This window comes from Anolis carolinensis, chromosome 6, assembly GCF_035594765.1.
Source record: "Anolis carolinensis isolate JA03-04 chromosome 6, rAnoCar3.1.pri, whole genome shotgun sequence".
NCBI lineage: Eukaryota > Metazoa > Chordata > Lepidosauria > Squamata > Dactyloidae > Anolis > Anolis carolinensis.
Window position 1 is genome coordinate 977,532 of NC_085846.1, and position 23,889 is coordinate 1,001,420.

General features: G+C 50.1%; 2 protein-coding genes across 3 annotated transcripts; one reads left to right on the forward strand and one right to left on the reverse strand.

The window, feature by feature from the left end:
• The first annotated feature begins 9 nt into the window (after positions 1 to 9).
• On the forward strand, positions 10 to 3,533 carry lamtor4 (late endosomal/lysosomal adaptor, MAPK and MTOR activator 4). Its single transcript, XM_062984111.1, has 4 exons — positions 10 to 137; positions 250 to 345; positions 2,713 to 2,830; positions 3,203 to 3,533. Exons 1-4 carry the CDS (start codon positions 135 to 137, stop codon positions 3,298 to 3,300), a joined length of 315 nt encoding a protein of 104 aa, XP_062840181.1. The 5' UTR covers positions 10 to 134; the 3' UTR covers positions 3,301 to 3,533.
• A 1,408-nt stretch (positions 3,534 to 4,941) lies between these two features.
• Positions 4,942 to 22,466, reverse strand: trappc14 (trafficking protein particle complex subunit 14). Of its 2 annotated transcripts, none has more exons than XM_062984085.1 (11): positions 22,314 to 22,466; positions 19,162 to 19,248; positions 16,150 to 16,279; positions 15,847 to 15,933; positions 14,737 to 14,857; positions 12,052 to 12,217; positions 11,853 to 11,935; positions 10,154 to 10,317; positions 9,887 to 10,041; positions 7,114 to 7,307; positions 4,942 to 5,242 (listed from the first exon to the last, which is right to left on the reverse strand). In XM_062984085.1, the coding sequence occupies exons 1-11, from the start codon at positions 22,449 to 22,451 to the stop codon at positions 5,089 to 5,091; spliced, it is 1,479 nt and encodes a 492-aa protein (XP_062840155.1). In that variant the 5' UTR covers positions 22,452 to 22,466; the 3' UTR covers positions 4,942 to 5,088. The 2 variants fall into 2 exon arrangements, with proteins under 2 accessions (XP_062840155.1, XP_062840154.1); XM_062984084.1 differs by lacking the exon at positions 22,314 to 22,466 and adding an exon at positions 21,533 to 22,243.
• Between the last annotated feature and the right edge of the window lie 1,423 nt (positions 22,467 to 23,889).

Below are 23,889 nucleotides of genomic sequence, written 5' to 3' on the forward strand. Positions count from 1 at the left end.
TTGGCGGGTGGCGGATCATATTCAGGACGGAGGGGGCGGGGACAGAACAGAAGAGGGGACGCCTAGCGGGGCTGCGGGGGCGTTGCCGGAAGTATCCCGGCCTCACGTGACGCGCGGCGCAGTCGGCTGGGGAGATGGTGAGTTTCCAGGGAGACGGAGGGAGGCGCGGGGGGGGGGGCGAGGGGGCGCTCGGTCCCTCATTCATCCGGTCTCATCCGGGTCTCTCCCGTCCCTCGTTCGCGTTGGCAGGCCTCTTCCGCGGCGTCGGCGGCGCTGACGCAAGGCCTGGAGCGCGTCCCGGACCAGACCGGGTACCTCGTCATCTGCGACGGAGCCGTGCTGGCGGTGAGGCGGGGGCGGGGCCTGGGAGACGGGGCGGGGCCTGGGAGAGGGAGTGACCGAGGATTCAGGGGTGGAGAGAAGGGGGCGGGGCCTGGGAGACGGGGGCGGGGCCTGGGAGAGGGAGTGACCGAGGATTCAGGGGTGGAGAGAAGGGGGCGGAGCCTGGGAGACGGGGGCGGGGCCTGGGAGAGGGAGTGACCGAGGATTCAGGAGTGGAGAGAAGGGGGCGGGGCCTGGGAGAGGGGGGCGGGGCCTGGGAGAGGGAGTGACCGAGGATTCAGGGGTGGAGAGAAGGGGGCGGGGCCTGGGAGACGGGGGCGGGGCCTGGGAGAGGGAGTGACCGAGGATTCAGGGGTGGAGAGAAGGGGGCGGAGCCTGGGAGACGGGGGCGGGGCCTGGGAGAGGGAGTGACCGAGGATTCAGGGGTGGAGAGAAGGGGGCGGAGCCTGGGAGGGGGGCGGGGCCGGGGAAGGCTGGGAGTGAGGATTGAGAGGGGGCGGGGCCTGGGAGGGGGCGTGGTTGAGGACCGCTTTGAGTCCCCCTGGGTCAGTGTTTCTCACCCTGGGGGTTGGGACCCCGGGGGGGGGTCGCGAAGGGGGTTTCAGAGAGGTCGCTAAAGACCACCATATTTCTGATGGTCTTAGGAACCCAAATCCCTCCAGTATTTCCTGCCTGTCATGGGGATTCTTTGGGCCAAGTTTGGTTCAGCTCCATCGTTGGTGGGGTCCAAGGGGCTCTTTGATTGTAGGTGAACTATAAATCCCAGCAACTACCACTCCCAAATGTCAAGGACGATTTCCCCCAAACTCCACCAGTGCTCCCATTTGGGCATCTTGAGTATTGGTGCCAAGTTTGGTCCAGATCCATCATTGTTTGAGTCACTTCACTTCACTTTATTTCTTAATTACTCGCTCTCCACCAGGGTGCTCTGAGCAACTTACAATTTAAAATATCATTCCACAATATAAAAAAATACAACATAAAAACATTCAACAGTGACTGTTGTATGTCTTTCGAGCTGTGTGGCCATGTTCCAGAAGCATTCTCTCCTGACGTTTCGCCCACATCTATGGCAGGCATCCTCTGAGGATGCCTGCCATAGATGTGGGCGAAACGTCAGGAGAGAATGCTTCTGGAACATGGCCACACAGCCCGAAAGACATACAACAACCCTGTGATCCTGGCCATGAAAGCCTTTGACAATTCAACAGTGACTATTTGGCAAATTAGATCTGATTTACTTCAATGGACAACCAAACAGCCAAGTCTTGAGTCCACGATGCTCTCTGGATGTAGGTGAACTACAACTCCCAAACTCAAGGTCAGTGCCCACCCACCAAACCCTTCCAGTGTTTCCTGTGGGTCATGGGAGTTCTGTGTGCCAAGTTTGGTTCAGTTCCAGAATGCTCTTTGATTGTAGGTGAACTCTAAATCCCAGCAACTACAACTCCAAAATGGCAAAACCAATCCCTTCCTGAACCCACCAGTATTCAAAGCTGGGCGTATTGGGTACTTGTGCCAAATGTGGTCCAGTGAATGAAAATACATCCTGCATATCAGATATTTACGTGACGATTCATAACAGTTGCTAAAGGACAGTGATGAAGTAGCAACAGAAATAATGTGATGGTTGGGGGGGGGGGGGTCACCACCACATGAGGAACTGGATTAAGGGGGTGGCGGCATTAGGAGGGTTGAGAACCACTGCCCCAGGTAAAGGTAAAGGTTTTCCCCTGACGTTAGGTCTTGTTGTGTCTGACTCTGGGGGTTGGGGCTCATCTCCATTCCTAAGCCGAAGAGCTGGCGTTGTCCGTAGACGTCTCCAAGGTCATGTGGCCACAGGCATGGCTGCATGGAGCGCCCTAGGAGTGAGAAAAGCAGTCTACAAAATAAATCCTAATACTAGACACAGAGCTGCTTTGAGTCTCCAGGTGGAGAGAGAAGGTGGGGTATAGATAAACCTAATGCTAATACTAGGAGCCCCGGTGGCAAAGTGTGTTAAAGCGCTGAGCTGCTGAACTTGCAGACCAAAAGGTCCCAGGTTCAAATCCCGGGAGCGGAATGAGCGCCTGCTGTTAGCTCCAGCTCCTGCCAACCTAGCAGTTCGAAAACATGCCAATGTGAGTAGATCAATAGGTACCACCCCGGTGGGAAGGTAACGGTGCTCCATGCAGACATGCCAGTGGCCACATGACCTTGGAGGGGTCTACAGACAACGCCGGCTCTTTGGCTTAGAAATGGAGATGAGCACCAGAGTCCCAGAGTCAGACATGACTGGACTTAACGTCAGGGGAAACCTTGACCTTTACCTTAATGCTAGTACTAATTCCCCTCCTTGGCTGACCCCCTCCCTCCCCCTCCCCTTTGCAGTCAGCGGGTGACCTGGAGAATGACGAGCGCACGGCGGCGGCCCTCTCGGAGCTGGCCAGCACCGCCTGCGCCTTCCGCCTGCCGCGCTCCACGGACGTGCCCTTCCGGCGCATCTCAGGTGAGAGGAGGGGAAGGGGCCTTCTCTGGGGACACCCCCACCCCCCACTTTCGTGCTGGGGAAACGGGCAGGGGGCCAGGGTTGGGTTGTTGTGTCACATATCAAGTCAGTGCCCTTTGGCTTTACTCCTGCAGGATTCTGGGAAATGTAGTCAAAGGCAGGGCCTTTGGGATTCCCAGCCAAGCAGGTCCCGTCTCCCCTGAACTACATTTCCCAGAATTCTGCTGTGATGCAGGGCTTCATCCCACGTCACTGGAGCATCTCTCGCTTCCAACCTTGTGGCTGCCTTGCCTCCTGCAGAGCTATGGGAGTCGTAGTGTCACCCACTTCCGGCCTGTGTCCTCTTCCTCTTCCTCCCCCTCCCCCTTGCAGTGGTGTTTGGGGAGCACTCCTTCCTGGTGACCGTCTCCGGACAGAAGCTCTTTGTGGTCAAGAGGCAGAACACCGTCCGGGAGCCGGTCATCGTCTGAGCAGAAACTTAAGCTTCCTCCTCCTTCTGATGATGATGGTGATTTTGTTGGGACCGAGGAAGTGGCAGCAAAAGGGGGAAGAAGTGGAGCCCCCCCCCCCCCCCTGCACAGCATTGCACACAAGGCACACCAGGGAAGATGGGCCACTCTTGGGTCTGGCCGTCGGGACATGAGGGAAGAGGGTCACTCCTGGCTGTGTCATAGGGAATAAAAAACCTTTTTAAAAATGAAAACCCCTACAAGTGTGTTTCCATGCTTTTAGCGCAGGCCTGGGCCAACTGCAGCCCTCCCCACAGGTGTTTGGACTTGACAAGGGGAAATGTAAGATATATACCACACTTGGGCAGAAAGCAATGAAATGCAAAGAGACAGGATGGGAGATGCCTGGCTCCACGACATGCGAGAAGGATCTTGGGAGTCTTGGTGCAGAACAAGCTGAACACGAGCCGAGAGAGAGAGAGAGAGAGAGGCAGGAGCTGAACAGCCCAGTGGGATGCGTGTCTGCGCCCAAAGGAGTCCAGTGTCCAGATCAAGGCAAGAAGGCAGGTTGGGGTTGGACTAGATGGCCTTTGGGGGTCTCTTCCTACTCTATTATTCTAGGATGCCATGAGAGCCCTGCTGCCCCCACTGGCTTGCAAAGAGAAAGGCTGGAGGAGGGGGAGGTTTCCAGGACAACAAGCCCCGCCTCTTCCTGTCTGTGGCTACAAAGAAGCAAGGCTCTGACTGGGGAATTTGCCACACTTCCTTCCTGGCCACGGAATGGGGGGGGGTTGCAGTGCTGCTCATGTGCCCCCCCCTTAAAGCCCCACCCTCACGCCCTTGGCCTGCAAATGGCCAGTTCCTTGGACATTGATTGATGTGTTTTGCAGGTGGAGGGTTGACTATTGTCATTTTCGTTTCTCGTGCATTCCTTTATCTTGCTTGGTAGGTCAATGTCTTCAGCAGAAAACCCTGCCGTTCCCAAAGTTTCTGCAAAGGCTTTTTTGGAAGAATAGAGCATCATCCTCCACCTGAGGTTCAAAACACAAAGGGAGAGATCCTAGGGCAGCATGCATTTGGGGAGGGGGTGCCTTTGTCCCCCTGTGTGTGTGTGTGCGCCTGTGTCCCCCCCCCCCCCCTGGATGCAGTTCTTTGGCCACAAATGAAACGGGGTCTGCTTTTCAGGTGGTCAACCAGCGCCATTTATTCACAAACGCACAGGTGTTTGGAGCTGCTCAAGAGGCAATTTTTTTTAAAAAAAACACAACATGACAATAACATATAAATAACAGGAAATTAAATAAAGTGCAATGGGCGGGCATTCCAGCCTGAGATGATGGATGGGGATGGCACGGAGAGGGTCTGGCTCCTGGGGTGAAGGGGCTCGAAGCAGGAGGGAGGGAGGGGCAGGACGGAGGGAGGGAGGGAGGGCGGGCGGGAGGGGAGCATAACCCCTGGGGTCCCGGCAGAGTCCACTGCAGGAGGAGGAAGGGCCGGGCTGCCCTCCACCAGCAGGGGGCAGCACTGGGGCCCAGGATGCGCTGCAGCGTCAGCAGCATCAGCGGCACCAGCTGGGCTTCCTTCTTTCCCTCTTTCGCACCGGGGTCCCACAGACGGATGGCACAGCGAGGGGTTTTCTGGCAACAGAGAGCGAGGCGCAGGCCCTCCTTGTGCAGCGCGTGGCCATTCCTGGCGGAGAGAGCCTGTGGCGTGGGGAGGGGGACATACTGGCGGGGGGGGGGGGGAGGCAGGGCGACACGATGGCCGCGGAGAGGGGCCCTCCGGCCCTCCCTTGGGGTCCCGCCTGCCTCACGTCCCGGGCGCAATGACCAGCACCTTGCACTCGCGCTTGGCGATCTTGTCCAGGGAGAGGGCGGCCTTGTCGGGGGGCAGGTAGAGTGGCCGCCCCACCGGGGAGCCCACCGGGGGGGTGATGGCCCTGCGCTCCATGACGCTGCCGGACCTGTGGGGAGAAAGAGGAAAAGAGGGGGGTGCGTCAGTATGGATTGGGGGGGGCAGCATGCGCCCTAAGCCGCTTGTCTGAATGTCCTTCTTTACCCGCTTCCTTCCTCTCAGTTTAATGATACTCCCCATTAACATCTGCATGGAGCTCTGAGCATCTTCTAGAAAGGCAGTTGTGCTGCACGTCACAGAGGAAATGCCTTTGAAGTTATTCAAGAGGGGTCTCCTCCTTTGTCCCCCAGTTTAGTCCAGCTTCAGTCCAGTCTGGTCCCAGTTGCTGGTCATGTAGCCTGCGTGGAGCATGGCCTTGTCTCTTGGGCCCATGCTCAAGCGGAGGAGCCCACCTTTCATTCTCTATCCTTCATGGATTATCCCATTCATCCAGTTGAAAAGCAACTCACTAATGCCTTGAAAGATCTCTCCAGCTACTACAAGGAGAACCACCTGAACCTAATCCTTCCAAGACACAAGTGTGTGCTTTCCACCTACGTAACCGCGAAGCCAACAGGAAACTGAAAGTGACTTGGGAAGGCCAAGAGCTCGAACACTGTTTCCATCCTAAATACCTTGGTGTCACCTTAGACCGAACACTAACATATAGGAAACACTGCATGAACACCAAGCACAAAGTAGCTGCACGCAATAACATCCTGCGGAAACTGACTGGCAGCGCATGGGGTGCAGACCCACAAGTAGTAAGAACATCAGCCCTGGCCTTGTCTTTCTCAACTGCAGAGTCTGCCTGTCCTGTCTGGCACAAGTCTGCCCATGCAAAGCAGGTGGACATAGCACTGAACGAAACATGCAGAATCATCACGGGATGCCTTAAACCTACACCTGATGATAAACTCTACAAGTTAGCTGGCATTGCCCCTCCTGACGTGCGACGGGAAGTTGCTGCTAACGGTGAGAGAAAGAAGGTCGAACATTGTGAAAGCCATCCACTGCATGACTATCACCCTCCTCCCACCAGACTCAAATCAAGGAAGGGCTTCATGAGAACCACCACTCCCTCCTCCTGATGTCCCTCCAGCAACAGCAAGGGTGTCCCTCTGGGCAGCTAAACCTGGCAATTCCAACTGGATGGCCCCCCAAGAGGGTCTTCCTTCCTCCAGGGCAAACCAAGAATGGGCCACTTGGAAGTCCCTGAACAGACTCAGAAGTGGAGTGGGCAGATCCAAAGGGAACCTGGCAAGGTGGCACTCCCTGGAGGAATCCTCCACCTTGTGTGACTGTGGAGCTGAACAAACAACTCCGCACATGTCTGCTTGCCCACAATGCCCTGCCTCATGTACGGAGGAGGAGTTGTTTAAAGCTACAGACAATGCGGTTGCTGTTGCCCGCTTTTGGTCCAAAACTATTTAGTTGCTTGTGATTTCTTTCTTTTCTATTTTATTTCCATTATTTGAAATGTATTTGCTGTACCAATGCTTTTGACACGAAATAAAATAAATGGATCATCCCTTTGATATACTGCAGCGAGGGCACCCAGACCTGTGTGATGCTTTTGCACAAGATTTTGTGAGTAAACTGGTTTTTAATTACATCAACCATTTGATGTGGCGTGCTGAATTCCTCTGGCCTCTGTGCCTGCTTTGATAAAAGGGGGGGGGGCTGTGACCACCTATTGTGATGAGCTTCACTCTGGCCTGTTCCTGCTTAAAAAGCAAGCTCTTGTCGTGTCTTTGGCTCTGCTAATGTGCTCAGGAAAGGTTCAGCTCTTCCAAAGGGATCTGTTTTGCCCCTGTCCTCACGGCCCGAGGCCTCCCACCACTCATTTAGCACAAGCACCCAACAGCAGGAAGGCCCCTCCCCTCCCCCCGTCCCCCAAGACCCCCGCCAGCCCCCCCCCCCCGTGCCCCGATGACCCACCGCATGAGGTGTCCCCTGGCCGGCTGCTGGTGGGAGAAGCTCTGGGAGCGCCCGAGGCTGGCCTGGTGCCGCTCCACCAGCTCCCGCACGGCCGGGCTGCCGGGGCTGCTCTTGCGCGAGACCGGGCGGGCTTCGGGCGGCGGGTTCGAGACGCTGGCCGTGAACTGCAGCTTCAGCTTCATGTGCTGGGAGAGCTGCAAGCGAGGAGGGCGGACAGGGAAGGGGGTCAAAAGGAAGGGGCGGGAGAGAAAAGGGGGGGTTTGCTAATAGAACACCATGGATTTCCACAAGGACAAAGGTAAGATGCTACACTTAGGCAGAAATAAATTTGATCTTAATCGTATGTTTTAACTTTTCATTTGTGCGTTTTCGGTACAGTAGAGTCTCACTTATCCAACATTCGCTTATCCAACGTTCTGGATTATCCAACGCATTTTTGTAGTCAATGTTTTCAATACATCATGATATTTTGGTGCTAAATTCGTAAATACAGTAATTACTACATAGCATTACTGCGCATTGAACTACTTTTTCTGTCAAATTTGTTGTCTAACATGATGTTTGGGTGCTTAATTTGTAAAATCATAACCTAATTTGATGTTTAATAGGCTTTTTCTTAACCCTTCCTTATTATCCAACATATTCACTTATCCAACATTCTGGCGGCCCGTTTATGTTGGATAAGTGAGACTTTACTGTATTTGATGTTTTTGTATGTATACTCTTTTGCATTTCTAAGCCACCCTGAGTCCCTGCGGGGGGAGAGAGGCTGGGTACAAGAATAAAAATTATTATTATTATTATTTAAATAAATGAAATGCAAAGAGACAGGATGGGAGACGCCTGGCTCAACAACAAGTGAAAAAGATCTGGGAGTCTTTTATTTATTTATTTATTTATTATTTAAACTTTATATGCCGCCACTCCCCTAGGGCTTTGTGGAGAACAAGTTGGACATGAGCCAAGAGTGTGATGCAGCATCTCAAAAGGCCAATGGGATTTTGGGCTGTGTAGTGTCCAGATCGAGGGAAGTCACAGTGCCTTTGTATTCTGCTTTGGTCAGACCTCTTCACCTGGAACCACACTGCGTCCAATTCTGGGGCCCACAGTTCAAAAGAGCCTCTGTTTAGAAGTTTCTAAGGCAGGAGCTCCCACCACACTCTGAGGCAGAGAGTTCCACTGCTGAACAACTCTCCTTACGGTCAGGAAGTTCTTCCTCATGTTCAGGTGGAATCAGCTTAGAGTCAAGCTGGAGGGAGTCCAGAGGAAGAGGGAGGCTCAAAGGCCTGAATCATCCCTCTGAGGAGCGTCTTAAAAAACTGGGTCTGTTGAGCCTCAGAAGAGAAGGTGGGGAGGAGGCATGAGAAGAGCCATGGATCCATAGGTGAAAGGGTGTCCTAGGGAGGAGGGAGGGGCTCGTTTCCTTCTGTCCTGGAGACTGGGACTCACTGGAGCCAAGGACAGGAAAGAAAGGAGATGCCACCTGAACATGAGGAAGAACTTCCTGACCGTAAGGAGAGTTGTTCAGCAGTGGAACTCTCTGCCTCAGAGTGTGGTGGAAGCTCCTGCCTCGGAAACTTTTAAACAGAGGCTGGATGGCCATCTGTCAGGGATACTTTGATTGTGCTTTTCCTGCACGAAGGCAGAAGAGGGTTGGACTGGATGGCCTTTAAAGATCTCTTCCAAGTCTTAGTTCAGTCGGCTTTGTTGGCTCTCTTGGTTTTTTGGCTGCATAATAATTTAAATAACTATTTTAAGTGAATTTTAATTGTGTTTTTTTAATCATTTATGTTTAACGTCTTCAATGTTTCTAGGTTCTATTGCACTTTATCTATTTACGAAATTGTAACTCATAATGTGCACCTTGCTTATCTGCTATTGCAACCTCATTGTTTTTAATTTGATGTTTTAATACCGCGTTGTGTTTTTTTTGGTTACTGTGTATATATTACTATTGGGTTTTGTTATTGTTCTTTGATGTTTCATATTTTATCATTGTTTTGTATCTGATTTTGCTGTTAAGCCGCCCCGAGTCCCCTTCGGGGGAGATGGAGGCGGGATATAAATAAACTATTATTATTATTATTATTATTATTATTATTATTATTATTATTATTATTATTATTACAGTAGAGTCTCACTTATCCAAGCCTCGCTTATCCAAGCCTCTGGATAATCCAAGCCATTTTTGTAGTCAATGTTTTCAATATATCATGATATTTTGGTGCTAAATTCGTAAATACGGTAATTACAACATAACATTTCTGCGTATTGAACTACTTTTTCTGTCAAATTTGTTGTATGACATGAAGTTTTGGTGCTTAATTTGTAAAATCATAACCTAATTTGATGTTGAATAGGCTTTTCCTTAATCCCTCCTTATTATCCAAGTTATTCGCTTATCCAAGCTTCTGCTGGCCCGTTTAGCTTGGATAAGTGAGACTCTACTGTATTAGATGTTAGGTTAGGTTTTTCTTTCATTTTGGGGGGTTATAAGTTTGCCTCAGGTGTTGGTTTTGTTGGCTTTTTGGGGGGGAACTGGCTGGCTTGTTATTTGTATTTGTTTTGACGAATGTCTTACGGCATTGCACGTTCGCCATGTCCCCTTGGGGAGATAGATAGGGCGGAATACAAATAAAGTTGTGTATGATGTTATAGCGCTGGAAGCCCTTTGGCAGGCCAGGCCGGGTGGCAGGCCGGGCTGTGCTCCGCTTGAGGGCCACCCAGAGGCCCAGCCGGGAAGCGCCTCCAGAGGCGGGTGGAGTGTCCTCACCTCGTAGAGTCCGGCGCGCAGGGCCTGGAAGGTGACGCGGAAGGTGCGGGCGCTGCCTTTGCGGGAGAAGCCCAGGTTGTTGAGGGGCGTGTGGCACACAATGGCCTCCTGCGTGTCCTGCAGCGCGCGCCGCTCCTCGCGGGACAGCTTCTTGCCTGCAGCCGGGAGTCAGAGGTCAGGGCCGGCCGGCCACCGGGAGCAGGGCCCCCACCCCTCCCTTCTGCCCCCCCGGGGGTCCTGGCCCCGCCCACCCAGCCCCTCCCTCACCTGCGGCGGCGCTCTCCGGGGTCCAGACCAGGCGCACGGCCAGGAAGTCCTGCAGGTTGTTGATGAGCGTGTAGGTGACGGTGAAGCGGCGGTGCAGCGGGACGGGCGAGGGGCATTCCGCCGTCATCACGAAGCGCGGCCGCGACAGGCGGATGCTGGGCAGCCTGCGCAAACGGGGTGGGGGTCACACTTCAGAACTGGGAAGGGGGCGTGGCCGAGGAGACCCCACCCAGGAAGGTAAGTGCACGCAGAAGACCCCTCCCTCCAACTGCAGGGGTGGGAGAAGTGGGAGAGGCCCATCTCTGCTCTGCACCCTCCAATAGGGATGGACCCCTGCCCCACACAGAGTCTGTCAACAGCCCCCTTCTTTTGTCCCTGGGCCAACTTGGGCCCTCCCTCCAGGAGTCTTGGACTCCAACTCCCACAATTCCTAACAGTTAGAGTCCAAAACGCCTGGAGGGGCAAGGTTTGCAGATGCATCCTTGGTGCTGGAATGACTACTATTGGCAGCTTAGGTAGTTTTACAGGTGTTCTCCTGAAGCCTGATTAAAATAAAATAATAATAAAAATATAAAATAATAACAGAAACAATAAAGATTAAAATCTAGTATAATAATGTTATCAAATAATATAATGAAATATCTATATATATAAATGAGTGATAGCATCACGGTGACCAACAAAACAACAAAACTACAGGCCCCCCAACCTCGAAATTTGACAACACAACCCATCATACATGCCTCTAGGTTGATACAACAAAAAGAAAAGAAAAATAAAGTCCTAATTAGAGGGAAAGGAATAATTGTTTTTAGCCAATTGCTGCCAGTTAGAGGACTAATCTCTGCCCACTTGGTATCCTAGCAACCAACTCAGCCCAGGGGACAGGCAGACTTAGGCTTTAAAGCTGCAAGGCCATTACATCCTAATCATTTTCCCTAATTGCAGCATTCATACTTGCCTCCAACAGACAAAAAACAAAAAAAAATCAGAAATATTGTATATTCACAACCTTTAGGAAATAATATCCCCTGATGGCGCAGCGTGTTAAAGCGCTGAGCTGCTGAACTTCTGGACCAAAAGACCGCAGGTTTGAATTGGGGGAGCGGAGAGAGCCCTCACTGTTAGCCCCAGCTTCTGCCAACCCAGAAGTTCAAAAACATGCAAATGTGAGTGCATCAATAGGTACTGCTCCGGCGGGAAGGTAACGCCGCTCCATGCAGTCATCCCACATGACCTTGGAGGAGTCTACGGACAACGCCGGCTCTTTGGCTTAGAAATGGAGATGAGCACCAACCCGCAAAGTCAGACATGACTGGACTTAATGTCAGGGGGAAACCTTTACCCTTGACCTTAACTACCACCAATTCCTCAATACTTTATTTCCCAGACCACCAGACTTTGCCACAGCAACGCGTGGCCGGGCACAGCTAGTAACAATATAAAACAATAAAATAATAATAAATATTAAAATAATATATTATTATAAAAATAATATAACAGTGATATATAATAATTATATAATAGTAATAATAGTATAATAATAATAATAATAATAATAATAATAATAATAATAATAATAATATCAGCAGTTAGGATTGGTGAGAGTTGGAGTCCAAAACACCTGGAGGGAGGGCTGAAGTTGGCCCAGGCCTGTTCTAAAGAGATGCAGGGAGGCAGTGGATTGGCAGGGCCTCACCTGTAGTGCGTGTAGATGCTGGCGGTGAAGGGCAGCTTGGGGGTCGACCACTGGACCACCGCGATGAGAGGGACCTCCAGGCCCTGGGGGGGGGGGGAGAAGAGGCATCGACTTGGCCAGGACATTGGGGAGGGGGCACGGACTGCAGCCCCTTCCTCCCTCCCTGCCAAGAGCCAGGCTCCCCGCGCTCCCTCCTCACCTCCTTGGCGCTGCTGGGGGGCTGCTCGGGGGCCTGGAGCTGGAAGAGGAAGTTCTGCTCCTCAAGGGCCCGGAGGGAGCACGAGGCCGAGGAAGAGGAAGAGGAAGAGGAAGAGGAGGAGGAGACGCGGCAGAAGGAGGCCATGGAGACCTCGCCCGACTGGTGGCTGCAAGAGAAGGAGGAGAATGAAGAAGAGAAGAGGGATCAATAAAGAGAAGATAGAGAATAAGAAGAAGGAGGAAGAGAAAGAGAAGGAGGAAGAAAAGGAGAAGAAAGAGAAGGAGAATAAGAAGGAGAGGAAGAGAAAGAGAAGACGGAGAAAGAAGAGGAGAAGAAAGAGAAGGAGAATAAGAAGGAGAGGAAGAGAAAGAGAAGAGGGAGAAAGAAGAGGAGAAGAAAGAGAAGGAGAATAAGAAGGAGAGGAAGAGAAAGAGAAGAGGGAGAAAGAAGAGGAGAAGAAAGTGAAGGAGAAGCAAGAGAAGACGGAGAATAAGAAGAAGGAGAGGAAGGAGGAGGAGGAAGAGAAAGAGAAGAGGGATCAATAGAGGAAGAGAAGACAGAGAATAAGAAGGAGGAAGAGAAAGAGAAGGAGAAAGAAAAGAAGAAGAAAGAGAAGGAGAATAAGAAGGAGAGGAAGAGAAAGAGAAGAGGGAGAAAGAAGAGGAGAAGAAAGTGAAGGAGAAGCAAGAGAAGACGGAGAATAAGAAGAAGGAGGAAGAGAAAGAGAAGGAGGAAGAAAAGAAGAAGAAAGAGAAGGAGAATAAGAAGGAAAGGAAGAGAAAGAGAAGAGGGAGAAAGAAGAAGAGAAGAAAGAGAAGGAGAATAAGAAGGAAAGGAAGAGAAAGAGAAGAGGGAGAAAGAAGAGGAGAAGAAAGAGAAGGAGAATAAGAAGGAGAGGAAGAGAAAGAGAAGACGGAGAAAGAAGAGGAGAAGAAAGAGAAGGAGAATAAGAAGGAGAGGAAGAGAAAGAGAAGGGGGAGAAAGAAAAGGAGAAGAAAGTGAAGGAGAAGCAAGAGAAGACGGAGAATAAGAAGAAGGAGAGGAAGGAGGAGGAGGAAGAGAAAGAGAAGAGGGATCAATAGAGGAGGAAGAGAAGACAGAGAATAAGAAGGAGGAAGAGAAAGAGAAGGAGAAAGAAAAGGAGAAGAAAGAGAAGGAGAATAAGGAGAGGAAGAGAAAGAGAAGAGGGAGAAAGAAAAGAAGAAGAAAGAGAAGGAGAATAAGAAGGAGAGGAAGAGAAAGAGAAGAGGGAGAAAGAAGAGGAGAAGAAAGTGAAGGAGAAGCAAGAGAAGACGGAGAATAAGAAGAAGGAGGAAGAGAAAGAGAAGGAGGAAGAAAAGAAGAAGAAAGAGAAGGAGAATAAGAAGGAAAGGAAGAGAAAGAGAAGAGGGAGAAAGAAGAAGAGAAGAAAGAGAAGGAGAATAAGAAGGAAAGGAAGAGAAAGAGAAGAGGGAGAAAGAAGAGGAGAAGAAAGAGAAGGAGAATAAGAAGGAGAGGAAGAGAAAGAGAAGACGGAGAAAGAAGAGGAGAAGAAAGAGAAGGAGAATAAGAAGGAGAGGAAGAGAAAGAGAAGGGGGAGAAAGAAAAGGAGAAGAAAGTGAAGGAGAAGCAAGAGAAGACGGAGAATAAGAAGAAGGAGAGGAAGGAGGAGGAGGAAGAGAAAGAGAAGAGGGATCAATAGAGGAGGAAGAGAAGACAGAGAATAAGAAGGAGGAAGAGAAAGAGAAGGAGAAAGAAAAGGAGAAGAAAGAGAAGGAGAATAAGGAGAGGAAGAGAAAGAGAAGAGGGAGAAAGAAAAGAAGAAGAAAGAGAAGGAGAATAAGAAGGAGAGGAAGAGAAAGAGAAGAGGGAGAAAGAAGAGGAGAAGAAAGTGAAGGAGAAGCAAGAGAAGACGGAGAATAAGAAGAAGGAGGAAGAGAAAGAGAAGGAGGAAGAAAAGAAGAAGAAAGAGAAGGAGAATAAGAAGGAAAGGAAGAGAAAGAGAAGAGGGAGAAAGAAGAAGAGAAGAAAGAGAAGGAGAATAAGAAGGAAAGGAAGAGAAAGAGAAGAGGGAGAAAGAAGAGGAGAAGAAAGAGAAGGAGAATAAGAAGGAGAGGAAGAGAAAGAGAAGACGGAGAAAGAAGAGGAGAAGAAAGAGAAGGAGAATAAGAAGGAGAGGAAGAGAAAGAGAAGGGGGAGAAAGAAAAGGAGAAGAAAGTGAAGGAGAAGCAAGAGAAGACGGAGAATAAGAAGAAGGAGAGGAAGGAGGAGGAGGAAGAGAAAGAGAAGAGGGATCAATAGAGGAGGAAGAGAAGACAGAGAATAAGAAGGAGGAAGAGAAAGAGAAGGAGAAAGAAAAGGAGAAGAAAGAGAAGGAGAATAAGGAGAGGAAGAGAAAGAGAAGAGGGAGAAAGAAAAGAAGAAGAAAGAGAAGGAGAATAAGAAGGAGAGGAAGAGAAAGAGAAGACGGAGAAAGAAGAGGAGAAGAAAGAGGAGAAGAAAGAGATGACGGAGGAGAATAAGAAGAAGAGGAAGGAGGAGGAGAAAGAGGAGAAGGGGAAGAAGGGCTTAACGCCTGTCTGAGCCCCCCTGCCCAGGCCTCTCAGGAGGGGCCCTTGGTGGAAGGGGAAGGGGGAAGGGACATGAGCCCCCCATAATTCCCCCCCCAATATTCCCCATATCCCCCCCCCCCCCCCGTTTCCTTACCAAACGTCATCAACCAGCAGGACGGACCCGTCGGGCATCATGGGGAGGTAACTGGCATTGAAGTTGGGCAGGATGCGGACGTCCCAGACGGAGACCTCCTCCTGCGAGGCCGCGTTCAGGACTGGGGAGGGGTCACACAAGGCGGGGGGAGGTCACAGGTCATAGGGGGGCTGTGTGTGATTCCCAGGAGGGAGGGGCCGGAAGATGGTTTTCCCTCTCCCCCAATTGGGTTGTTGTATGTTTTCCGGATTGTATGGCCATGTTCTAGAAGCATTCTCTCCTGACGTTTCACCCACATCTATGGCAGGCATCCTCAGAGGTTGTGAGGTATGGAGAAACTAAGCAAGGAAGGTTTATATATATGTTGTCGAAGGCTTTCATGGCCGGGATCACAGGGTTGTTGTACGTCTTTCGGGCTGTGTGAATACTTCTGGAACATGGCCACACAGCCCCAAAGACATATAACAACCCGGTTTATATATATCTGTGGAAACTCCTGACGTTTTGCCCACATCTATGGCAGGCATCCTCAGAGGTTGTGAGGCATGGAGAAACTAAGCAAGGAAGGTTTATACACAGTAGAGTCTCACTTATCCAACATAAACGGGCTGGCAGAATGTTGGATAAGCAAATATGTTGGATAATAAGGAGAGATTAAGAAAAAGCCTATTAAACATCAAAATGGGTTATGATTTTACAAATTAAGCACCAAAACATCATGTTATACAACAAATTTGACAGAAAGAGTAGTTCAATACGCAGTAAAGCTATGTAGTAATTACTGTATTTACGAATTTAGCACCAAAATATCACGATTTATTGAAAACATTGACTACAAAAATGCGTTGGATAATCCAGAACGTTGGATAAGTGAGACTCTACTGTATATATCTGTGGAAAGTCCAGGGTGAGAGAACTCTTTGTCAGTTGGAGGCCAGTGTGAATGTTGTAGTTAATCACCTTAATTAGCACTGAATAGCTTCATCTCCTGGCTTCCTGCCTGGAGGCATCCTTTGTTCAGAGTCATTAGCTGCCCTTGGTCCCCATGTCTGGTTATCAGAGTGTTGCTTCTTATTGACTGTTTTGATTTTTGAGTTTTTTAATACTCACCTTTCAGGACCGTCAGGTGCTTCCCGGCCACGTTGAGCTGCTGGCACTTGACCTCTGGGGGCGGCAGGACGGTCAGCAGGGTGCTCACTGAGGGAGGGGGTGGGGGGGGGAGGGACACATTAAGATTAGTGACCACACAGAAGACAGCGAGTTGCAAGCTTTTAGTTTAAGAAAAACAAGAACACAGAGACATTCATTCCCTATAATCTGCTACCAATGACAGTTTCCTCAGGATACAGTGAGTGTCGGGACCCCTTCTGGGACCCCCACCTTTGCCCCCCCCTCCCCCCCGCCAATGCCGACCTTGTGCCTTGAAGGCGCCCTGCTCCTCCTTGAAGGTCTGGGCGGGGGCCCGGTCCTGCAGGAGGCTCAGGTAGCCCCTCTCCCGCGCCTCCGCCTTCTCCTGGTCCCGCTTCCAGACGGTCACCACGATCTGTGGGAAGGAGAGACACAGGTGTGAGATTTTGGTTGTGTGAGTATGAAATGCGAATCAAGTGGTTATTGCTGTTTTGCAAGTGTGTGTTTCAGCAATGAAACAGTTAACAGCAGGCCAGTTTGACTGACCGCCTGCTGTGGCCTATGCGACATGATTTCCGGCCTTGGAGGACAGGACTTCCTTCCTTCGGACTAAGGAATGTGCTTCTTACCAGTTGGACCAGGGGTCCCCAAATTTTTTAAGCAGGGGGCCGGTCCACAATCCTTCAGACTGTGGAGGGGCCGAACTATCATTTGAAAAAGAAACACAAACAAATCCCTATGCACACTGCACATGTCTTATTTGTAGTGCAAAACAACAACAACAATGAAAGAACAATAAAATATTTTAAAATGAAAACAATTTTAACCAACATAAACCTATCAGGCCAATGAGATAGTCAAGTTAATTAGGATTGTTGTTGTTGTTGTTGTTGTTGTGTGCCTTCAAGTCAAGTGGGCGAGCCTAATTCTAAAATTATTTATTTATTCATTTACTACATTTATTTACTACATTTATATCCCACCCTTCTCACCCCGAAGGGAACTCAGAGCAGCTGTATGTACATAGAATATATTATATTATTAGCACAGCACAATATTAGCATTCTATATTACTATATTGAACTATACCACTATACTGTAATATTATATGTAATATATAACAAATAATTAATATTATTATATGGTATTATTATTAGTATTACATTGTACAACATGACAATATTATCAATATATGTATATATAATATATTATATTATTAAAACTGATTGATGGTTTTGAAGAAACCCACACCCCTACACACACCCTGGTGACAAGAGGGAGGGGTCATCACAGGGTGGGGTGAGTGACAGATAAACATGATCCTAGGTTTGAATGGAATTGTATGAAAGGAGTATGAATATGATGTGTATGTTTATATTGTAAGCTGCCCTGAGTCCCCTGATGGGTGAGAAGGGCGGGGTAGAAGTGATGCAATAAATAAACAAATAACTGGGCCCAAGATGCAATCCTGACACATCGAGGCCCAGAAAATAATAATAAATAATAAACTTTATTTTTATATCCCGCCCCATCTCCCCGGAGGGACTCGGGGCGGCTCACAACAGGGACAAGCCCGAAACAACAACACAACATATTTGACATAAACTTAAAACATTCCAAAGATACACAAAATAAAATAATAAACCATACATTAAAATCCGAGCAGATAAAAACAGAGTAATTAAAAGCAAACCAGCAGGGACAGGTTTCATAAAGTGCTGTGTCATGGAAATAAGTAACAGTGATAAAGTGCCATACGCTTTTAAAACAGAAAGAAGTATTCGGATGACAGCTCTATTGGGCCCATTGAGGCCCAGGGACTGTAATTAAAAGTTTCTGATGAGAACTGTGTTCACAATTAACTAGTGACATGGCTGACTTGATTAACTCTTGGTGGAAACAACTTGTTTAAATAATAATAATAATAATAATAATAATAATAATAATAATAATAATGATAGGCCCGGGCTGTGGTGCAGGCGGGAGAGCAAGCCAGCTGCAATTAGCTGCAATGAATCACTCTGACCAGGAGGTCATGAGTTCGAGGCCCCTCGGAGCCTATGTTTGTCTTGTCTTTGTTCTATGTTAAAAGGCATTGAATGTTTGCCTATATGTGTAATGTGATCCGCCCTGAGTCCCCTTCGGGGTGAGAAAGAAGGGCGGGATATAAATGCTGTAAATAAATAAATAAATAAATAAATAAGTAAATAGTAACTTTATTTTTATACCCCACCCCATCTCCCCGAAGGGACTCGGGGCGGCTTACATGGGGCCTAGCCCGATAAGACAATCAATATCAATAGCACGACTATAAAACAATTATACCAGTAAAACATCAATAGCAATAAAACAATCGTTAAAATCAGCAAAAAGCATACAAAAAACATACAATATTAAAACAGGAGACTAATTCATAAAATCCAGAACAGAATGTGCCGGTAGGAATGGACAATAAAGTGCAAAATAGCATTGGCAACAACATAGCTTCTTGGCAGGGGGTTGGACTGGATGGCCCATGAGGTCTCTTCCAACTCTACTATTCTGTGATTCTATGATTCAAAGACAATGGCTATGTAAGTTAAGGAAACCAATATCCGTTTAAGAAGGAAGTCAACACAAGGCTCCTTAATTAAGGAGAGTCAACATCTGTCTGGAACTGATGGGAATGGGGCCGGGCTATGGCGCAGCTGGCTAGTAACCAGCTGCTATAAATCAGTACTGACCGAGAGGTCATGAGTTCAAAGCCCGGGTCGGGTTAAGCCTCCGACCATAAAATAATAATAATAATAAAAATAGCCCTGGCTTGCTGTTGACCTAGCAGCCCCGAAAGACAGTTGCATCTGTCAAGTAGGGAAAATTTAGGTACGCTTTATGCGGGAGGCTAATTTAACCAATCTACAACACCATAAAACTGCTCACGAGGAAAAGAAGAGGAAGAACAGCCACCAATGGACGGTGAAGCAACAGCTCCCCCTGTGGCCGGAATCGTGAAGCTGGAAAGATGTTAAAATGCCTCTGTGTCTGTCTAAAACTGAATGTTGTTTGTCTGTTGGCATTGAATGTTTGCCATATATGTGTTCATTGTAATCCGCCCTGAGTCCCCTGCGGGGTGAGAAAGAAGGGCGGCATATAAATACTGTAAATAAATAAATAAATAATATAGTTACATTGAATCTGTATGTCTAATGTCATTCTTTGTGCAAATGTTGTTCTGACATACCCTCTCACGCTGCAATTGCAATAAAAAGTATTAATGACAGACGTGTCTACGGGGGTCCCTTCCCCCCCTTTTCCCACCTTGGCCTTGAGGGTCGAAGGGGGCAGCTTGTCCAGGGAGATGGTCAGCGGGAAGATGACCTCGTCGGTGGAGACGATTGGCTCCTCCTAAGCCGGGGAGATAGATAAATACATAAGATAAATAAACAATAAAGTGCCCGTTAACACCACCCAGACAAAGGATGACTCCAAGCAATAAGAGCCAGGCCACCCCACTGACTAATTTTGCAACTTCATGGATTACGAAATTAAATGCCTTCCCCACCACAAAACAACACCCCAAGCACCACTGCACAGCCCTTAATGCCACATCAATGCAAAGCCATGGAGTTCAATGTAGGCCCCTTCCTCACAGCCACGTAACCCAGAACAGATAACCCAGAAGATCTGCTTTAATTGGGTTGTCTGAGTCCACACTGTCATATAATCCAGTTTAATGTGGATTGTATACAGTTGTGTGGAAGAGTCCCTAGTTACAGCTCTAGGATAAAAGCGATCTTACAGGTCTATCTCCTTCTATGCAGAGACCCTCACTGGTTGACTTTGCAGCTTCATGGCTACTCAATGCTAATCAAGGTTGCCAACTGCAGGTTGGAAGGGAGGGAGGGGGGCAGGTGGGCAGCCAGGATGACCATCCGCTTATGACGCCTGAGGCCAAAGCTGGGGAGATGCAGGACAGCATGGCCCACTCAATGCGACCCTGGGATTGGTAATCCCATCCTTCCACATTCCAATGGCTACTGCATGGCCCGCAATGCCACATCAGTGTGAAGCCACGGAGTTCAGCACGGCTGCAGGTCAAGGAACAAAGCCTCCTCCCGGTCTGTTTGTCCTTCCCTTTGCTGCCCTGTACCGCCTGCCAGGGGTCAATCATTCAGGGGTGGGATGGGGTGCCGAAGAATGCCCCGAGCTTCCCAAGGATATAAAAAAGGTCAAGGTTTCCCCTGACGTTAAGTCCAGTCATGACTGACTCTGGGGGTTGGTGCTCATCTCCATTTCTAAGCCAAAGAGCCGGCGTTGTCCATAGACACCTCCAAGGTCATGTGGCCATTGGCATGACTGCATGAAGTGCCATTACCTTCCCGTCGGAGCAGTACCTATAGATCTACTCACATTGGCATGTTTTTGAACTGCTAGGTTGGCAGAAGCTGGGGCTGACAGTGGCTGCTCACTCCACTCCCGGGATTTGAACCTGCGACCTTTTGATCTGCAAGTTCAGCAGCTCAGCGCTTTAACACACTTTTCCACTGGGGCTCCAAGGCTATAAGTGGGGCCTATAGAGTTCTCCTAAAGAGGGGAGGGGTCACCCAAAGGGTCTGTCTCTTCTCCCTCTTTTCCTCGGGAGGGAAGGAGGGGGTGCCGCAGGGAAGGGGAGCCCGGCATTTGTCAGAGGCCATCAAAGCCCTCCTGACAGATGGCCACACAGCCTCAATAATAATAGTTGGAAGGGACACCCAAAGGCCATGTAGTCAAACCTCTTTCTTTCTACCTTCATGCAGGAAAAAGACCATCAAAGCCCCCCCCCCCCCGCCCAAGCCTCTGTTTAATACTACTGTAATAGCATAGTATCCTTGAACTGGAAGGGGTCCCAAAGGCCACCTAGTCTAGCCACTTTCTTCTTTGTGCTATGCAGGAGGGCACCATGCCTCTGTTTAATAATAATAATAATAATAATAATAATAATATTACAACCCTAGTATCCTAGAGTTGGAAGGGACCCCCAAAGGACACAAAGCCTAGCCCCCTTCTTTTTGCCACACAATGGGGACACCATGAAAGCCCTCCTGAGAGATGGCCACCCAGACTCTGTTTAATAATAATAATACAGCAACCATAGTATTTTTTCCTTCATGTCAGGAGCAATCAGAGTTGCTTCTGGAGTGAGAGAATTGGCCGTCTGCAAGGACGTTGCCCAGGGGACATTGCCCGGATGTTTTGATGTTTTTACCATCCTTGTGGGAGGCTTCTCTCATGTCCCCACATGGAGCTGGAGCTGAGAGAGGGAGCTCATCCGCACTCTCCCCGGGTGGGATTGGAACCTGGCAGCCTTCAGGTCAGCAGCCCAACCTTCAAGTCACGAGGCTTTTATCCCCTAGGCCACCGGAGGCTCCCTCTGTTTAATTATACTGTAATACAACCATAGAGCTGGGAGGGATCCCAAAGGACACGAAGCCTAGCCCCCTTCTTTTTGCCACACAATGGGGACACCATGAAAGCCCTCCTGACAAATGGCCACCCAGACTCTGTTTAATAATACTACAACCATAGTATCCTAGTGTTGGAAGGGACCCCCGAAGGCCCCTGGCCCAACCCCCTTGCTCTTTGTGTACAAGCCCTCCCGGCAGACGGCCAGGCAGCCCTCCCTCCCTCCCCCTTCGAAGCGCGTCCTTACCGCGGAGGCGGGGGCGGGGGTGCCCTTGGCGGGGGCGCCGTGGGTGAGGAGGGCCCGGCAGTGGCGGAAGGGGGAGGGGGCGGCCCCGGGGGCGGAGGAGGAGGAGGAGGCGGAGGAGGAGGGCGGGGGGGAGTGGCCCCTCCCCTCGGGCCCCTCCCCCTCCGGGCCCCCGCCCCCGCCGGGGAGCAGCACCAGCCCGGCCCCCCCGCAGGCGCCCCCTCCCCCTCCCCCTCCCCCGGGGCTGACGCTGGCCAGGGCGGACAGGGACCCGGCCAGTTGTCCCCAGGGGGGGGCTGCCGGGGCGGGGGCGGGGGCGGGGGCGGAGGGGGCGGCGGCGGCGCGGCAGCGCAGGACGAGGAGGAAGCGGACGGTCTCGCCCAGGTAGAGGTGGTTCCTCCGCGGGAGGGAGCGGTACCGGCCCGGCTCGCCCTCCAGCTCCTCCCGGCCCGGGAAGGCCGTCGCCGGGAAGTACATGAAGTAGTCGCACTGGGACTCCATCCCCGGAGGAGGAACAGGGAGGAAACGGACGGGGAGGAAGGGGAAGGAAGAGGCGAGGCAGGTGCAGAGGGCGCGCCGCCGGGGAGGCGTCCGGGGAGGGAGGGAGGGAGGGAGGGAGGAGGAGGAGGAAGGAGGAAGGAAGGAGGGAAGAAAGGAAGGAAGGAAGAAAAGCAAGGAGAAGGCGGCCCTCCTCCTCCCCGAAGGCCCGCCCACTGCCCCTCCCTCCCTCCCTCCCTCCCCCGCTTCCGGTCAGTGATGCAACCATGCCCCCCCCCCGACACACCGGAAACCAAGGGCGGGGCCTCCCCGGAGAGAAGCGCTTCCGTGACTGTGAGATTTCCAAGCTGCCTGCGCACGACTTTCCAGCAGCAGCAGCAGCATCCTCTCCTTGCGTTCCGCCTGCACCTGTGCCTCTTGGCATCTTCACAGGCTGTGTCGGAAATGCGGCAAGTGGCTAGACCAGGGGTCTCCAAACTAAGGCCCGGGGGCCGGATGCGGCCCGCCGAGGTCATTGACCTGGCCCCTGTCTTAAACTTTAGACTTAGGGTTGACCTAAGTCTAGCTGGTTTTTGGAGGTCTCTTTGCTTACCTATGGTCTTATGAGATTGTCTAGATAGTCTTTGAAGGTCTCTTTGCTTAGCTACGGCCTTATGAGACCATCTAGATGGCTTTTGGAGGTCCCTTTCCTTACCTATGGTTTTATGAGATTCTAGATGGCCTTTGGAGGCTTCTTTCCTTACCTATGGTCTTATGAGATCATCTAGATAGTCTTTGGAGGTCTCTTTGCTTACCTATGGTCTTATGAGATCGTCTAGATCAGGGGTCCCCAAACTAAGGCCCATGGGCCGGATGCGGCCCTCCAAGGTCATTGACCTGGCCCCTGTCTTAAACTTTAGACTTAGGGTTGACCTAAGTCTAGCTGGTTTTTGGAGGTCTCTTTGCTTACCTATGGTCTTATGAGATTGTCTAGATAGTCTTTGAAGGTCTCTTTGCTTAGCTACGGCCTTATGAGACCATCTAGATGGCTTTTGGAGGTCCCTTTCCTTACCTATGGTTTTATGAGATTCTAGATGGCCTTTGGAGGCTTCTTTCCTTACCTATGGTCTTATGAGATCATCTAGATAGTCTTTGGAGGTCTCTTTGCTTACCTATGGTCTTATGAGATCGTCTAGATCAGGGGTCCCCAAACTAAGGCCCATGGGCCGGATGCGGCCCTCCAAGGTCATTGACCTGGCCCCTGTCTTAAACTTTAGACTTAGGGTTGACCTAAGTCTAGCTGGTTTTTGGAGGTCTCTTTGCTTACCTATGGTCTTATGAGATTGTCTAGATAGTCTTTGAAGGTCTCTTTGCTTAGCTACGGCCTTATGAGACCATCTAGATGGCTTTTGGAGGTCCCTTTCCTTACCTATGGTTTTATGAGATTCTAGATGGCCTTTGGAGGCTTCTTTCCTTACCTATGGTCTTATGAAACCATCTAGGTGGTCTTTGAGGTTCCTTTCCTTATCTATGGGCTTCTGATGGTCTGATGAGATCATCTAGATGGGCTTTGAGGGTCCCTTTCCTTACCGATGGTCTTATGAGATCATCTAGATGGTCTTTGGAGGTCTCTTTGCTTACCTATGGTCTTATGAGATCGTCTAGATCAGGGGTCCCCAAACTAAGGCCCATGGGCCGGATGCGGCCCTCCAAGGTCATTGACCTGGCCCCTGTCTTAAACTTTAGACTTAGGGTTGACCTACGTCTGAAATGACTTGGAAGGCACACAAAAACAATCCTAATTTTGGAGTATTTCATCATAGTCTGGCCCCCCAACACTCGGAGGGACTGTGAATCAGCCCTTCACTTAAAAAGTTTGAGGA